At 43.2% G+C, this 19363-nt stretch overlaps 1 protein-coding gene across 5 annotated transcripts in view; it reads left to right on the top strand.

Moving 5' to 3' along the window:
• The window catches only part of daam2 (dishevelled associated activator of morphogenesis 2), a 136867-nt gene that overhangs the window by 54471 nt on the left and 63033 nt on the right, over window positions 1-19363 (top strand). For all 5 annotated transcript variants that reach the window (XM_074661751.1, XM_074661753.1, XM_074661752.1 and 2 more), the window contains exon 3: window positions 12279-12368. In XM_074661751.1, coding sequence (XP_074517852.1) covers window positions 12279-12368 — 90 coding nt within the window. The remainder of the gene's footprint in view (window positions 1-12278; window positions 12369-19363) is intronic.

The following is a 19363-nucleotide window of genomic DNA, read 5'->3' as shown; positions in this document are numbered from 1 at the left end:
AAAGTTCAACTCTAATTGAATTGCTTTTTTTTGGTTTCATGATGGTGCCCCCTAGTTTTTAGGGGTGTAAAAAATATCGATACTACGGCTGTCAATCACGATTAATTGCAAACTAACAGCACATTTTTATCTGTTCAAAATGTACCTTAAAGGGAGATTTGTCAAGTATTTAATACTCTTATCAACATGGGAGTGGGCAAATATGCTTGCTTTATGCAAATGTATGTATATATTTATTATTGGAAATCAATTAACAACACAAAACAATGACAGATATTGTCCAGAAACCCTCACAGGTACTGCATTTAGCATAAAAAATATGCTCAAATCATAACGTGGCAAACTGCAGCCCAACAGGCGACAACAGCTGTCAGTGTGTCAGTGTGCTGACTTGACTATGACTTGCCCCAAAACTACATGTGATTATCATAAAGTGGGCATGTCTGTAAAGGGGAGACTCGTGGGTACCCACAGAACCCATTTACATTCACATATTCTGAGTTCAGAGGTCAAGGGACCCCTTTGAAAATGGAAAGCCAGTTTTTCCTCACCGAAATGTAACGTCAGTTTGGAGCGTTATTTCGCCTCCTTCCCGACAAGCTAGTATGACCTGGTTGGTACCAATGGATTCCTTAGGTTTTTCTAGTGTCATATGATACCTGCCTTCAATCTTGGCATTAAAACGAAGCTGCGTTATTATCGCGTTAACTTTAACAGCCCTATTAAAAACACATTGACATTATTTTTGACTACAAAAAGGGATGACTGAATGTAATTTCAGTTGGTCTTTAAAGTCTCATGCTGGAATGTTTGAAAAGGAAAACTGATGTTCCAGTTAGACGATCACCGTGACAGTTTGATTCATGCCTGCTTTGATTGGATGACCGATGCACAAACTGCCTCTACCTAACGATGGTCATCCAGCCAAGCTCTTTGGTCCCCCCACATCTGTTTAACTGATCCGGCAGCCGACACGCTGATACATTTGACCGGTCGTCCAAAAATCAGCACAGCCAGACCCCGAGCTATCACTCTGCCTGTGTCGACGCTCGTAACGCTGACATAAAGAGCCAACGCAGGGAGGCGAGGAGCTGTGCTTACAGGGGAGGAAATAAAGAAAAATAGAGCATAACATAACATAGCGCATTTCCATGGCAACAGGAGACGGGATCATTGTTATGAAAGCCTTTCCTGAGGAGTGGAATGAGACTCAATGGAGCCTCTGGAGTGGGAGCGACAGATCTGGGCCAAACGGAGGAGTAAACCACCTCCACGTGTCTCCGTGTCCATAATGGGGTCTTCCACCAGAGACTGCACACTCAGCTTACACTGTTAGCGGGGGAAAAGAAATGTTGTATGACAAATTGTTGGCCAGGCTGTCTTGTCTGTTGTGCCATGATTGTATTGTTGGAAGATTAAAAGGAATATGTGATATGATGAAATTTTGACAAGGAAAAACTGTCATGGCCATTTTCAAAGGGGTCCCTTGACCTCTGACCTCCAGATATGTGAATGTAAATGGGTTCTATGGGTACCCACGAGTCTCCCCTTTACAGACATGCCCACTTTATGATAATCACATGCAGTTTGGGGCAAGTCATAGTCAAGTCAGCACACTGACACACTGACAGCTGTTGTTGCCTGTTGGGCTGCAGTTTGCCATGTTATGATTTGAGCATATTATTTTATGCTAAATGCAGTACCTGTGAGGGTTTCTGGACAATATCTGTCATTGTTTTGTGTTGAAAATTGATTTCCAATAATAAATATATACATACATTTGCATAAAGCAGCATATTTGCCCACTCCCATGTTGATACGAGTATTACATATTTGACAAATCTCCCTTTAAGGGACATTTTGAACAGATAAAAAATGTGCAATTAATTGTGATTAAATATTTGAATCGATTGACAGCCCCACTGTATCTTAGAAAAAAATTGTTGTAAAGTTGTAATGCCTTTTTATTATTTCACTTGATGCTGTAGTTGCACTTATGCCCACTCCCATGTTGATAAGAGTATTAACGCTTCAGTAGGCAAAAATCGTTGGGCAAAAATTCCATAATAACCTTTCAGCATATTGTAATCCAATTCAATTCAACCTGTTTTCAGGTTTTTAAAGATCTAGCCCGTGACGGAAGACTTTGACCAATCGCAGGTCAGGCTGTGCTCAGGCTGGTGGGCGGTGCTTGGTATTACCTCAACTGATCTCAACACGGCTGCTGGGTCACAAACTTTCTCATTTTACAGTTAAACAGTGCACTATGAGATGATTCTGAAAACAGGAGAATAGGAGAACGGGAGGACAAAGAGGCACATGATTTTTTTTCAGATTACCTGCCTCATGCACTACTGTCAGGATATAGTAACTATCTACCTACTGCAGCTTAAACTGTTTCATACTGCGTCGGTCAGTAGTATGTAGTAGTTGGTTTTGAATACAGCCAGGGTCTTCTTTTTTTAATAATTAGAGGAACAGTTAGGGGAGGGCATTCCTTTGCGACCTCTTCGCAAAAAGAATCATGCCGAGTCAGACTTTCCTCCTTATATAACTACAATCTAAAGTGAGCCACTGCATCCAGCTCTCTTCCACAGCAGATCCTTTACACCTATCGCCTCCAAATCTGTTGCATTTGTGTCTTCTGTATTTACCTTTAAAACACTTCACCCTGCAGTGCTTCATTGGCACTGCGTAGTTGGGTTCAGGCCCTCGCAAAACGCGTCGACACATTGCGACCATATGCCGACCTTTCCACAGTGAGCGCCATGTGTTCGTTGTGCCATCAGCTGAAACTTGTAAATGCCAGTCTGGCTGTCCCCGGACAACCTCACACTTTCTTCCTTTTGAAGAACCAAACTGCTAACAGTGAGAAATGCATCAAAAATAACTGAGCAGGACCCATTCTCAATTACCTAAACATGAGAGCAATTCCACATTTGTTGTCATTAGCACGGAATTGCCTTGACGAAGCAAAAATAAAGCAGTCATTGTCGTTGAAGCGCTGCCAAACTTCACACATGGCCCATATATCAACTATGCGTGCGAGCTTTTGAAGCGCTGGCGGAAAGAAACTGTTTAAAATGCACCCACATCCCCAAAAAAAAAAAACCTGAACCCGGCACATTTGCTATCAGGAAATTCTGCGGCCGGCTGCAGATGTGCAGTTTAATTGATACGATCCATTAGCTCCATCTGATGTGGCCTTTGTTCATTGTGTCCAACATCAGCGGCGAATGCTTCCAAGCTCATTTGCATGGGCTTGTCGAGACTTTCATACGGGGTTTATGGTGGACTTGGAAGCAGGTTCGGTCTTTAGACTTTCTCTGGGATGAGTTGTTGCGCTTTTGGCAGAAGAGAGGGAGTGTTTGCACAAGGGAACCAAAGATGAATCCCACACATGCTTATTCTGCAATATTAGTTTTGTCAGCTACACACCAAGGACGATAAGTCATCTCTTTTGCCCCATTACTTATTCTATGCTCCTGCATTTTTCATGATGTAGCGGAGAAGTGGAGTCGAGGTTGTTTAAAGGTTATACGTTTGAGAACGCTTCCTATGTTTAAGTGTAATGTAGCAGGCTGTGGAAAGTTTGAGATACCAGAACTTGCCGGTGTGTCTTTGGGTGGAGACGTAATGCAATGAGGTGATACAGCTGATCACCATGCAGTAGTAATTAGGGCTGTCAATCCATTCAAATATTTAAGCGTGATTAATCGCACGATTGTCCATAGTTAATTGCGATTAATTGCAAATTAATCACACACATTTTTTTTTTTATCCACTCAAAATGAACCTAAAAGGGGAATTGTCAAGTATTTAAAGCAGCAGGCGAGATTGGAGCAAATATCATTAATAAAAGTTATTTTTATAAGAACGGTCACTATATCCTGACAGTAATGCATGAGACAAAAATGAAAAAGAAATCATATTCCTCTGTGTCCTCCGGTGCTACTAATGGCATCTGCAAGATTTCACAGACCAGAGGAAAACAACTATGAATCAATATTCTTTTACCGTAATGCCTATTGTCAGCTGTGTAAGAATGGCGTAACGATAGCGAGTGTCCGACAAACCGCGTGCGTTTGTGCTTCGTACACAGATGTAGCGTTGCTGGTGGCTTTGTGTGCTCGCCGTTGTCATGTCGTCATATTTTAAACGAACCCGCTCCAGCCAGCGACCCCTGGCAGGTGCTGGCTTGCCGTCACGGCAGTTTGTGGAGCTTCTTAACTCCGAAACAACTTTCCTATTCACCATTTTGCAAAAATGCCAATATTCAAAATCTACACAGTTAATTTTTCCACATTTTGGACAAATCAGTACGTACTACTACTATAGTATGATATTTTGAATACAGCCCCTCTGACACCCGTCTGTAATGAGCTGTGTGTTGAGATGAGCGAGGATATAATGTACAGTACATCTAGACAAACTGATGCAACTGAATCAGGACCCACTAGGCCAACATCTGGCAAGTACAGTGCTGGCAGACATCAGATTAGTGTGTGTTCTATCTGCTTTGTCTGTCTGTCTCTTTCCCCTATGTGCGGGAGCCTCATTCTTTCTTTCTCTGTCTCGTAATTTGGGGCAGTTTTAATCCAACCACTCTGGGCAGCGGTCCAGCTGTCCAGTGTCGGGACCCTGCATTCTGTGCGCCACAGCCTTTTAATAGCGTCCGCTCCTCCATGTGACTCCCAATCACAGTCCAACAACCGGACTCTTTTAAAAAAACATAAATCCTCTCCCTAATGTTCCCTCCAGTGTGACTTTTAGAGCCGGACGCGAATCAAAAAATGCGTTGCATAACAGGAGGGAATGGAAATGTTCTCCGCCCTCTGAGCCGCTGGGAGCGAGTTTCCTCCGCAGTGTACGCCCTGGGACTCACCGTCTTTCCTTTCTGTTTCCCCTCCTTTCCTTTCCTTGCGTTGCTTCCCATTCCTAACGCTCTCTCTCTCCTCCCTCTGTTGTGAAGCCAGCTCTCACACTGTCCTGACTGAACAGACCTTATCATGGACCATCAGTGGTCAAGCCTTGTTTGGACGAGGGGAGGGGGGCGGTAGGGCTAGCAACGGCTACTGACTCATCAAAGAGAGGATACTGTGACTCATCTGAATGCTGCAATGTGGTGTGAGCCCAGAGTGAGTGATTGATGATTTGTTAAGGGACATAAAGCAGCTTAAAGGGATAGTTCGGGTGTTTTAAGTCTCACCTAAAAAAATCAATATCAGTTTAAGTGTTTAGTGTTTAAGTGTACGCTATATTTAGAATATTCTCACCGCTTTATTTTGCCGTCAGACAGTTATACAGTCTATGTTTCCAACAAAGAATTGAAGCTGTTATCTATGCTCTCGCCAAAGCCACCACACTTCATTGAAACAAAACAGTAATTTTTAGGGCTGTCAAAGTTAATGCAATAATAACGTGTTAACGCAAATTTGTTTAACGACACTAAGTTTTAGATTCTGGCAAAACCCTAAGGACCCTGGTACCAACCATGTCATACTAGCTTGTCAAAGGGTCCCTTGACCTCTGACCTCCAGATATGTGAATGAAAATGGATTCTATGGGTACCCACAAGTCTCCCCTTTACAGACATGCCCACTTTATGATAATCACATGCAGTTTGGGGCAAGTCACAGTCAAGTCAGCACACTGACACACTGACAGCTGTTGTTGCCTGTTGGGCTGCAGTTTGCCATGTTATGATTTGAGCATATTTTTAATGCTAAATGCAGTACCTGTGAGGGTTTCTGGACAATATTTGTCATTGTTTTGTGTTGTTAATTGATTTCTAATATTAAATATATACATACATTTGCATAAAGCAGCATATTTGCCCACACTGACTATGGATAAGTACCTCATACAACCTACAACCCCACTTCAAAACACCCAAACTATCCCTTTAAGTATCAGAAGTTGGTGTTCTTGGTTGTGGTAAATGATTCAGTCTTTGCTTTAAGCGAAGAACTCCAGGACTAGTGAGGCTAGGCCTGGTGTAGGACACACACACACACACACACATACACAGAAACTCACTGAAACTCGTTTGGGTCAATAATGGCAGCTACAGCTTCCTGTGGGTTCCCTGGAGGCCTCATATGACTTCCTGCCATCTTGCCTGTCTTTCCTCTGCCTTCCTGTCTCGCCCAGAGACTGCTACAGGATACATATACAGTGTGTGTGTGTGTGTGTGTGTGTGTGTGTGTCAGCGCTACGCCAGACAGCCCCTCTCTCAGCCAGCACTGTAAGACTTGACATGAGGTAAAGGCATTCGTTTGCACTCTGGAAATGCCACTCCGTAGACGCACATGCATGTGAGAGGATGTCATTCTTGGACCACACACATTTCCCGTTTGGGTGGAGCCTCACACATTCTCAATCAGTTGTCACAGACACACACACCCACTCCCACTCCTCCTTGTGCCGGTCACTCACACCTACTCACTCGCTGACCTCTCTGTCTTCCTCTACATTTTGCTTCCCTCACATTCCCCCCCCCCCCCCCCCCCCCCCCCCAATACTCCTCCTGCAGTTCATCTCTGTCTCCGCATATAGACTAAACAACAGTAGCGGGTATTTAGGTTTCCCCTTCACTTCTCTGACTTCACTCCCCATGTGTCATTGCGACTCATCGCTCTCTCTCTTCCTTCACACTCTTTCCATATGGTGTGGATAACCACTTCAAATCTCCCACAGACATGTCGTATCATCTGACTTCTGTTATGTCATACACATTAATTTATGTACGTAATGTGCTCTTCATCATCATAATAATCCCTGGAGGGTATTTCAGTACATCATTCATTTGTTAACTACACATTTTCACCTCATAGATCTCAGAGTGATTCCTGCTCTGAAATATTGGCAATAGTCCAGCATTTTGGAGAACGGGCAAAGAGTATAGAAGCAAAGAGGTGGAACTCTGGTGCTTTTTGACAACGGCCGCAAATGAGTCCATAGCCATGGATGTATAAAGAGATGTCTGTAAATCAGAGAATAACTTTTTTTGAGGTAAATCAGCTTCCCAGCACGAACGCTTAAATAGTTTAAATCATTATGTCCTAAAAGTAGTAAAATGAACTAACAGCTGAATCCAGAGTTATTTTCCTCGGCATAATGAACGAGCATCAGACAGGACTGCACCGCCCTGCACACTCATAATATGACATATCTGGTTTTGCCAGCTTCCTGCCAGCTGTATGCGGCTGTAATAATGGATATATTAACTTATAATACACCCATGGGCTATCCTTGATATGAAAAAGTTTGAGATTGCTCTCAAGATCTGTGTGCTGGATTTTTCTGACTTCCATTTATGTCCATCGCTCACTTTATGCTCCTCTGGGAAGCAGCCGGGCAAAAAAGCTTAATAAATAAATAGTTATAATAGTATGCATATTTATAATATTGTTATTGTTTAACACAGGCCATTTCAGTAGAGACATTAAAATTATGACGATAGAATAGAAATAATTTTGTTTTACTTTTGTAAGGCACTTTGTAGGCGGACGTTTTACTGGCGTAGTCACTTTCAGTCCAAAATGGCGGAAGCGAAGCTCTGCTGCTGGGTGCTGATGTTGCAATGGAATGTATAATTGACTTTCACTTTTTAGCTATATAATGTACCTTCTTTGAGACACGTCCGATTACAGTCGCCCACTTTTTCTTCTTCTTAACATTGTCAATGTACAGCTGGTTCTGGCTTTTATTACCTTACGTAGACAGTAGAGTGAGCTTTCCCCCGTCGTAGTCGCGTAACGTTACAGCAATTTAGAGCAGTAACAAAGTCTTACATCACTTCCAAGTTTTAAGGCGTAGTCGCTAAACATATATAAATATTTCCTTAGAGTGAGAGATCAGTGTTGCTGATCAGTTCATTTGTATCGATCTGTGGAGCATGACAGCTCGCCGTGACCACCCGCTGCTTTGCTAGCGCTGTGTGACTAGAATGCTTTTGCCCACCAGGCCTGGATCCATAATATCCTTCTGTTTTTAACAAAAGACATGTGATCCCCTCGGAATATTAGACATTTTCAATCCATGTTTTCTGCGGTGGGTGCAGTTTAGTTTACTGCACAACAACTCCTCATCATCATTGATTTGGAGCTTGGCTCTGCTAGGCATGCCGTGCTTTCTGACCCCTATAGCTGCGCACGCATCTCTGTGATGACGTTGCACAGAAACCCGTCTATCGGAAGCCTACCAGTCTTGAGAAAAACAGGAATTTGAATGACAGGGCAGGTCAGTCGGTCTGCAGCGGGCACGACAGTCAACACTCACGACCACGACAGCCCTTTTTGAAATGTAAAACATTATTCAATAGGCAGTTGTGGAGGAAATATGAAAGAAGAGGTTGAGAATCCTTAGGTAGGTATGTCTTACCCCTCTCTGGCAGCAGGTGTAACAATATTAGTTTTGGTTTATGTGAATTCCCAGCTGGAGCGTGCTGGTGAAGGAGGACGGGGGCACAAAGTGGAAAGTGGTTCGGTTTTTGTTTTGGAAGATTGAGAGAGGGACTGGGTGTGCAGATGTCGTACTGGAGGCGTTGGTGGAAGAAAATGGTGAAATATTGCATAACTGGATAGGAAAAGTCCTCTGGCTGGCATGACATGAACGTTCCTCCACCCACCCGATGTCCTCATCCTCAACTCCATCTCTCTTTTCTCTCATTCAAATGCAGACTGGTACCACTACTCCCTGACAATAATCACTCAATGGAACATGCAGTTCTCGTTAGGAAATCTCCACATACATCAGCCCTCAGCCCACCCTGACACTCCCTTCCTGTTTCCCTCTTCTTGCTGCCATACTTGACTTTGCCATTATCCTATTCATACACCATAAATCTTGTGTAAAGGCCTTATGTAATCATAAATGGATTTCTGGAAAAAAAAATAAAAAATAGGGCTATCAATCGATTAAAGTATTTAAACGTGATTAATCATATGATTGTCCAAAGTTAATCACAAATTAATCACACTTTTTTATCTGTTTCAAAATATACCTTAAAGAGAGATTTGTCAATTATTTAATACTCTTATTAACATGGGAGTGGGCGAATATGCTGCTTTATGCAAATGCATACATACATACGATATGATATACAGATAAAAAGTGTGTGATTAAGTTGCGATTAATCACGATCAACTATGGACAATCATGTGATTAATCGTGATTAGATATTTTAATCAATTGACAGCCCTACTTTGAAGCAATTTTGAGTTTGAAAATCCTATAAAAATTACACCTCATAATGTTGACATTATCCTTTACTCTGCAATTTTAAATATAAATAATACCATTCCGAATTATTATTATCATTATTATAAACCCTCACAGGTACTTCATTTAGCATAAAGAAATATGCTGAAATCATAACATGGCAAACTGCATCCCAAAAGGCAACAACAGCTGTCAGTGTGTCAGTGTGCTGACTTGACTATGACTTGCCCCAAAACTGCATTTGATTATCATAAAGTGGGCATGTCTGTAAAGGGGAGACTCGTGGGTACCCATAGAACCCATTTACATTCACATATCTGGAGGTCAGAGGTCAAGGGACCCCTTTGAAAATGGCGTTAGAAACGAATTATCGCGTTAACTTTGACATCCCTAAAACAAAAACGTCTCGGGTACCTGCTCCCCTAAACCTACTTGTCTCAGATGCCTAAATCCTCATTTTCGTCGCTGACGTATATCCTGCTCTCATATAACTCCCCCTCCATATAACGCTTACATTGAGAGGCCTAGGGAGTAGATAGAGAGAGCAAGAAGGAGCATAGAGATCAGCTGCCGGGCTCAGCTCCCATCTGGTTTAAATCCAGGGGTCTCATTCCCCACCAGCTCCCAGTATCAGCTCCTCAAAAACAGCAGCAGCTCGGACGGCGGGGCTTTTTGACCCGGCGACCCGGCAAACCAGGCGACACGCCAGAGAAGAGCCGCCTTCTCGGCCTCGGTTTCTAAGCCTGGGGATGTGGAGAGAGGATCGTGGTCCAACCCAAAGCCCAAAGATTGAAGGACGGAGAGTCTCGGGGGTTTAGATGTTTAGCCGCCACAAGACGGCTATAGTTTTCTGCTTGACAAACAAGCAGCATGCATTTTTTAGTAGCAGGTAATGTAGACCCTGGATGATGAGCTCCGGGTGTGAGTCTAAGTAATGATTGCATTCACGCTGCTGAGATGAAAAAAGGGCTTTGACCATAGATTCTAAAGCGTCTTTGTGGGTTTTTATCTGTAGAAGACCCCCTTGAAGTTCACACCCTTCACATTTTTCCTTTTTTTTTTGCCAAAGCCACAATAATGCTGCTGCTGGTTATCCCATTGAAAGGACTGTGTGAGAGATGATGTCATTCCTCATAGTGTCGGATACTTGGAATGTGGGCCACCTCGGCCTGTACCCCGTCCAGCTGAATGGATGAAAACAAACCCTGTGAATCTACTGGCTCGGCTTTAAGGGGCCCCAACCTCTGGCACCGGTAGCCATCTTCACTTTGGGGGGCCCCGGGAGGCCCCGGCACTTCTGGCTGACGTCATGGTAGCAAAACCATTATGGTGAGATTAGTTTGAGCTTGAGCACAAAGCCCTCGCGCTATATAGCATCTCATCCTCTCCTCTATTTTTTTTTTTTTTTTTTTCCAGAACCACACAGCCCCTTTCTCTCTCTCTCTCCTCCCCTTCCTCCATCTCTCTCCTTCTCCCCTCAACCCAAATTTATCCATCCCCTCTTTTCCAAGACTTTACTTTTCCTCCCTGGCTGGCACACGGAAACTCATTTCCTGGCCTCATATGCATTTCAAAAGGTGCAGGAGGCTCCTTGTACCAAGCTGAAGAATTGAGCAGAGCAGCGGGGTGAATATTTAAACACTTTGTGGTCTTTGGAGACCAGTTCTCAGTCAGACAGAGGGAAGGTTGGACAATCAAATGTCACTGTGTAAACTCACTCATCAAGTGATCAGCAGTCACTGCTCAAATGTTTTGCTCTGTATTGTTATAGGGGAACAGGGATTGTGTCCTGAGGGATGGGGTGATTATATTCAAGTGTCTCCCAGTGATTACTTTAAATGGTGATTGACTATTGTGTTAATTTTAGGGATGTCAAAGTTAACGCGATAATAACGCAAATTAGTTTTAACGCCTTAACACAACTTGCGATTTTTAGGTTGTAGCGGGCTCAGTTTAAAAAATAGTCAAGATTCTGGCATCATATGAAACTAGAACCTAATGAATCCATTGGTACCAACCATGTCATACTATCAGGAAGGAGGTTAAATAACGCTACAAAGTTACGCTAAATTTTTGGCGAGGAAAAACTGACCTGGTCGTTTTCAAAGGGGTCCCTTGACCTCTGACCTCCAGATATGTGAATGAAAATGGGTTCTATGGGTACCCACGAGTCTCCCCTTTACAGACATGCCCACTTTATGATAATCACATGCAGTTTGGGGCAAGTCATAATCAAGTCAGCACACTGACACACTGACAGCTGTTCTTGCCTGTTGGGCTGCAGTTTGCCATGTTATGATTTGAGCATATTTTTTTATGCTAAATGCAGTACCTGTGAGGGTTTCTGGACAATATCTGTCATGGTTTTGTGTTGTTAATTGATTTCCAATAATAAATATATACATACATTTGCATAAAACAATCATATTCGTCCACTCCCATGCTGATAAGAGTATTAAATACTGATTAACTATGGACAATCATGTGATAAATGTAATCGCGAGTAAATATTTTAATCGATTGACAGCCCTAATTATTTTGTAAGGATTTTTTCGTTACTATGAGGAACCTGTCATACTGATGCCTCTATCCTTCCTACATTAGCAAACGAGACCATCAGAGAGAATATTGGCTATTTCTATATAGTTATTCTTAATGCTTGTCATCGGTGCCTCCGGGTCCGATTCTGGCGAAATCAGACGAAATCATGCCAGGAAATCATGCCAGGAGCAGAGCTTCATCTGGCATTCCGAGAATGTGGCCGTATTGCTGGACCCGCTGGAGGGAAGGGAGGCACGGGAGAACCAGAACCAGGACTGCGTAGGGCAGACTGTCAGACCCTGATGCAGTAAAATGAGAGCTTTTCTAAAGGGACTTTGGTGCTCGGAAACACTACTGCTTTTGTGCGCCAAAATCCACACAAAATGAAACTTCCTCCTAGTATTTTTGTTGACGTGCTTTATGGAAATTGTATCTAATCCAGTGCAAATCCAATCAAATTGTTCCATGCGACGGTTTAAAACTGAACACTGTGTGTCTCCTTGTTGTTTCAGGATGAACTGGACCTGACGGATAAGAACAGGGAGGCCATGTTCGCGCTGCCCGATGAGAAGAAATGGCAGATCTATTGCAGCAAGAAGAAGGTGAGTTGGTCTCTGGCTGTGCTTTATTACCGTGTATCAGCTCTAATCTCTGGCTGGCCCTCAGCTGACTGGCTGCCTGAGCCCACAGTTTAGAGCTAAACTGTCAGCATTGAATGTTATTGAAGGGCAGAACCCCATTTTGAAATCAGTTCAGCCACTCTAGCCAGCCAGCCCTCCTCATTTCTGCATCGACACAAACACGTGCCACCATATTTTCCGGGATATCGTACGTGCAACATTGAGTACACAAATATGCTCCCAAGCTCTTGTTTCAAGAACCCTCAACCTCCAAATCTCAAGCAATTTTCTTGTGCTGTTTAAGAATTGTCAACACACCATGGGAGCACTAGAACATTCTGGTTAGCCCTCTCTTTCACCCCTCTCCCCGCGCCAAAACATCTCTCGTTCTCGTCATACCCTTCAGCATGTCTCTCCGCTCTGGTCTCACTTTGTGGTCAAATATCCAGCAGGAAATGACATTGTGCGCTGAGAAAAGGGGGGGGGAATCCGGCCCCTCCTCTCTCACTCAATAGCAAATTGAATAAATAGTCGTAAACCCTCCCCCGTGTCTCTTTGCTAATTTGTTTTTTGGCTGAGGGTTTGGCGTTGGGAGCAGGGCGAGGACCGGACCCCCTCCTTCTTTCTCTTTCCATGGCATGCAGGCTTAGCTCAGCTGATATGATGGGCTCTGACAACCTTCTTTTAAAAAGGAGTAAACACACACCGCTTTGTGTGTGTGTGTGTGTGTGTGTGTGTGTGTGTGTGTGTGTGTGTGTGTGTGTGTGTGTGTGTGTGTGTGTGTGTGTGTGTGTGTGTGTGTGTGTGTGTGTGTGTGCACCTGCATGTCTAAAAGTTTGTACTTGCATTCAGGGCCAGTATTGAGTTACTAGGAAAAAGAAGAGCAGTGGAATTGCGGTGTGTTTAGAGGGATGTCAAGGCGAGGATGGAAGCTGGAGCAGCACACCGGTTTACAATGAAATGCAATACGGGTCAAAAATAATACAAGAGGAGGATGTAATCTTTCTTCTGATACATTATGATAACCATAGGACTCGCACAGTGTGCTGTTCCATTTGAATAAATTGTATAGTATCAAAGGGGGGATTGAATTGTTGGCAGAATGTGCATTTGCACACGTGAACCCACATAAAAGGAGCAATTTCAATAATACTCCAATATCAGTTATTCAATATCTCACCGAAACAAACCACAGGCTTTTATGAAGACTCTTTGTACTGTAGTAGAAAGGTAGTGGAAACCGAGTTTTTGGCACCAGCCGGGGCATATTGGAACCAAAAAGGGTTTGCAGTGTGTGCGCGCCTAAGCCGGGTTCAGGGGTAGGATACATTAGTTTGTCGTTCCTGCCTGCATGTCTCCCAGTCAGAAATCATTTCCTCTGCGAGGCTAAGGTGGAAAAAAAACAGCCCGTGCGTCCAGGCCAGGAAACGGAGAGCAAAAAGCGGGGTAACAGTGCACAGCGGAAGGCCGGAGGAAAAACCAAACAAACCCCTCATTCATGGAGAGAAGCGGCGTAATGGAGAATGAGGGGGGAAAAAACAAAACTGGCGTTCAATATTGGAAAATAACCTGCATGTCTGTGTGTGAATATGCGGGCAGGAAGGCATGAATACTGTCCTCGCGTGTACACGCCCACACAGACATGAACAAGCATATACGTAGGGAAAGACGCAGGTTATTCACACACACACACACACACACACACACAGAAGCCCTGTGTTCCTGAGAGTTACAGCATGACAGTGATTTTGAATGGAGAGCAGAGGACAGCAGAACTTCCCTCGGCCGTTCCCGTCAGCGACAAACACTGGTTCCCTTGTTTCCTCCAGCCAAGCGACGGCTCCAGTTGTTGTGGTTAGATAACACTTGGAGCGAGCCGCGGAGGGCTGGACAAAGGGACAAACTAACTTTGTTCACCTGCGACACAAACCCGGCCAGCACATTTACCGCCAACCGCTCACGCTTTGCCAGTACGGAGGACGGAAGCTGCAAAAATAAATGAATAAATAAATAAATTCAGCAAATTAAATGAAGTAAAAATTATATTTAAAATAAGTGTAGCCATTAATTAATTGATGAAATGTGAATGTGAAATGTAAATAGGATAAGTGGTTACATTTAATTGATGGATGGATGGATGTATTTATCTTTGTATTAATTCCCTTATCTGTTTACTCTTCAGTTTAATTTTCCCTTATATTTATTTAAGTTATTTTTAATAATTGTATTGTATTTATTTTTGCATTTATTTATTTTTATTTTTTGAGGCGGGTTTATGGCGCTCCCACTGTGAAATCGTCGAGTCCTTGAGGGCTCTCTCGCAGACATTTTGGAGCTCTTTATGCTCAAGTTCACATTTCTGCAGACTTTGCCCGGGGGAATTACCCACAATTCATAGCGTGCCACGTTAAACACAGGGTTACCATAGTTACCAGGGGAAGCCCGGAGGCGTAAGTTAAAAAAAAAAAAAAAAAAAGGTAAATGAAGAGGACGGCACATGGGTGTTCAGCCAGACATATTTAAATTTACATAGAAACATTAACATAAAGGATTTAAGATGTTACATAAAAAATCACATGAAATCAGAGGAATGCAGCATTAGACTATATTACACTCCTGATTTATTCATCAACCATTTCTTTCAATTTTGCTTCATGAAGTTTGACAAAAACAAGTAAATTGATAATTTGACAGTTATCTTTAGTCTCATGAGGCAAGAGCCTGGAAGACGTTCAAATAGGCAGTAAAAACATAAAATAAAAGCAAACAATTGACGTCGTCAAGGTAACGGGGTATGTCACCTCAAAGTGGTGTCCCATTCATATTTCTACCATTTCAAGCCCTTGCAGCCTCTCACACTCAACCATTTACCAGGTGACGTCAGTCAAGTCCCTGAGGGTTCAGGACGTAAGGCCTTAGGGGGGGACTTTTGTATTGGGCCAAAGTGGTTGTTTTGCTTAAACTTCCTGTGAAAACTGAATTTTTTTTTTTTTTGAAAGGACACTATGTACAGTATGTAATAAGCCTCTATTGACACTCCGTCCAAAAGTAACACAAGAGGGGGTACCCCGTGAGTCGGTCTCTGATGCCGAGGAGCGCTGACCAAGCGGCGGTATTTGACTTGTTGGGAGTGAACTTTAATATTGATGTTCAATACCTTAACCCAGAACATATGAGCTGCAAAAACACCCCGACATCAAAATAGTTTTAGTTTGTTTATGAAGCACTAGTCCGGTACAGAGTCTAGCTAATACCGGTCAGCAATGATGTAAGGGAATTAGCGTAAATATGCTCTCTGTGTACCATGACTAACTCGAACATCTTGTCCAGGCCTTCGGGCTTTTACATAAGCAAACCGTATCTGCACAGCTGATCTTAGCCACCCAGTCAGCCACAGCCAGGGGTGTTGGGTGTCTGTCTATGTGCGTGTGTGTGTGTGTGTGTGTGTGCGTGCGTGCGTGCGTGCATGTGTGAGAAAGAGTGGACTTCATTCTTGGTATGATGGCTTACATACATGTTAAGTGAAACAGAGATGGCATGAGTAAATCTCCGTATGAGTGTATTGCATTCCTGCCTGTGGTGTGTGTGTGTTTTTTTCCAAGCATGACTCGCGTCCAGCAGCCCCCCAGGTAGGGAAAACCATGTAACATCTAATAGCTCCTGATAATCACTCAGCGCTGGGAGCCAAACCAGGGTCTCCTGACTCCCATTAGTAGTGCTGCACTGACACATGCACTGTGATTTCAGTTCATGACCACACAATATGGCCCTTTATCAGTGTCAAAAAACACTGACACACACACAAAAAAAACTAGCATTATCCACTGTCCTGAATTTCCCTTAAAAGAGGATTTTCTGTGTAACATCGGCTACGCTGTCCAAAACCATCCTACCACGTGTTGTCCTCCTCATCTCAGATGCTGTGAGTGGGATGGCGTTGCTTAAACCTGCAGTAGGCAGAATATTTTTGGCATCATTGGGCAAAAAATTCCACAATAACCTTTCAGCATATTGTAATCAAAGTGTTCTGAGAGAAAACTAGACTTCTGTACCTCCTCATGGCTCTGTTTTCAGGCTTTACGGGAGACTTTGGCCAATCACAGGTCATTTTTGAGAGAGAGGGCGTTCCTATTGGCTGTTCATTCAACGGAGGCAGCTGTCAATCACTCTCGAACTCCAATCAAATGGTCAAACTAGGCAGCGCTGATCAAATACGAATCAATATTCTGTTAATGTAATGCCTATTTTTTTCCTCAAATGTTTTCAGAAACATCTTGTAGTGTACTGTTTAGCTGTAAAATGAGAAAGTTTGCTCCGGCTGGTGGGCGGTGCTTGGTATTTCCTCAACTGATCTCAACATGGCTGCCGGGTCACAAACTTTCTCATTTTACAGCTAAACTGTACTAAAAGATGTTTCTGGAAACATTTGAGGAGAGTTATAGGCATTACAGTAACAGAATATTGATTCATATTTGATCAGCGCTGCCTAGTTTGACCGTTTGATCGGAGTTCGCGAGAGATTGACAGCTGCTCAGAGACAGCAAGGCTCCAGCTCAGCTCTGATTGGTTGTTTTCCTCCGGTCTGTGAAATCTTGCAGATGCAGTTAGGAGAACCGGAGGACACAGAGGCACATGATTTTTTTCAGATTACCTGTCTCATGCACTACTGTCAGGATAAAGTGACTATCTACTATCTAAATCATATTTGCTCCAACCTGCCTACCCCAGCTTTAACATGCGCTGGCTGGTCGTACCGTATACACCCCACACACATTACTAACCCTCTCCTAACGTGGCAGCGGCTTCTGTCTTCAATTATTAGCCACATGCACTTCATCCCCATCACTTAAACTAACGTGACCCCCAGGCAAATATTTCTGCTCGAGCATGTGCTAAAACGTGTGTAATGTTAGCTACCTGTAAGAGGCGGCAAGCGTTGCATAATCTTCCAGAATTCAATATCCTGTCCATTTCCTGCCTCTCTAGGTGAGACTTTATATCCCGGCTTCCATAGATAAATATTCCCTGCAGAGAGATTGGCTCTTTGGAATGTCGGACAATCCCCCCCTCGCTGCGCAGACGGGAACATTATTGTGGTGACAGCTGGAGCGGAGAGAACGGGAAAAATATACTACTTAAATGACAGCTAATGCATCCCAATGTCTCGCTGTAACACAGTGCTATTGAAGTTAGCTTTCTGTACCGGACTATGCAGATTCGCTGAATGCAATAGGCTTATATCGGTGCAGTGAAAAAGACACGTTTTAGCTTCATGATGGAGCTTGACGTTGCCAAGGAGATCATTAAGTTTCATCTAGGATAATTCAGAGTCTCTGTGCCGGAGTATTTAGTCGTTTATATCATTGGTTTGCTTCTGAAAATAAGAAGTTGTCTTTGTTTTGATCATTATGTGGCATATAAGCACCACCTACACCAAATTGTATTTTTATGCCTCCGCGTCGCAGCAGCCGTGGCCGGAGGTTTTATGTTTCCAGGCTGTCCGTTGGCATTATCGTGAATGTGATATCTCAGGAACGCCTGGAGGGAATTTCTTCAAATTTGGCTCAAATGTCCACTTGAACTGATCAGAATTTGATGGTCAAAGGTCAAAGGTCACTGTGACCTAGGGGTGCAACGGATCACAAAACTCACAGTTCGGATCGTATCACAGTTTTTGAGTCATGGATTGGATACGATCAACAGTAGAAAAGGGAACAAATATCACTTTAAGAGATGTCCCGATCACGTTTTGTTTCCGGACAATATTTGTCATTGTCCAATAATAAATATATACATACATTTGCATAGAGCAGTATACTTGCTCATTCCCATGTTGATAAGAGTATTAAATACTTGCCAAATCTCCCTTAAAGCTACATTTAGAACAGATACAAAATGTGCGATTAATTTGCAATGAAATATTTTAATTGATTGACAGCCCTAACACATCATGATGATGTTAGAATTTACCTTTGCTCAATACTAATTTTTACTAATCATTTTTACTGAATGGAACTCAATGGAACCTCGGCACATTAGCTGCTCTGGTGCTGCCAATGTGATTTCAGTAACAGATTTGTTTTTCACAATGTAGCATCATCAGGGATCGGTGACTAGAAAGCATTGATGACGATCTCCCGATCGCATATATTTATACTGAATATTGTCCGACAACGATCAACAGTAAAACTTTATTTGTCACTATGATGGTTAAACAGTGTAATCAATATGTGGTTCACTTGCGTGCCAAACTGTTTGGGGGATCCGTATGGATCACAACCTCATGTCCGTCCCATTCTCTGTAACACGATATTTCAGGAACGCCTTGAGGGAATTTCTTCAAACGTCCACTTGGACTCAAAAAATGAACTGATTAGAATTTGGTGGTCAAATGGACCTCACAACCCAAACCCAAAAACATGTTTTTGGCCATAACTCAAGAAGTCATATGTTAATTATGACACTTACACACAAATATCTAATAGGATAAAATGATGAAGTGATGACATTTTGGTTGTAAACTTGACTGGTTGACTCTTTATTTTCTTCTTATACAATAAATGCTAACTGGGCTTTTGTTTTTCATTTTAAATGCAGTCTTTTGCAGTCCCCCTCCTTTTTTATTTATGAAGTGCTTTTTGAATATACAGTATTCCATTCAGCAGCAGCTTGCCGGTGCTGTCATGGTTTCAGACGGCTCATAAGAACCCCCACATCACAGCCAGGGTCCTCCCTCCCACCCCCCCGGGCCTCTCTGACCACATGGGAACGGAGTGTGAGGCGCCCGACGAGCGCTTCAATTGCCAGAGAAACTGGAGACCCCCGTGGAAAAATGTTAGCGTGTCACTGAGAGGCGATGTATAGATTCTGGCCCGTCTCAGGCCCAGAAGAATAGTTGGACTACACTTGAATGAGCGACTGGGCCAAGTCGGCTGCCAAAGAGCCTTAAGACTGGAAAACATGAAAGTTGAAATTGT

This window comes from Sebastes fasciatus, chromosome 15 (genome assembly GCF_043250625.1).
Source record: "Sebastes fasciatus isolate fSebFas1 chromosome 15, fSebFas1.pri, whole genome shotgun sequence".
NCBI lineage: Eukaryota > Metazoa > Chordata > Actinopteri > Perciformes > Sebastidae > Sebastes > Sebastes fasciatus.
Note: the sequence above shows the minus strand (reverse complement) of the source record. Positions and strands in the feature narration are given on the sequence as shown.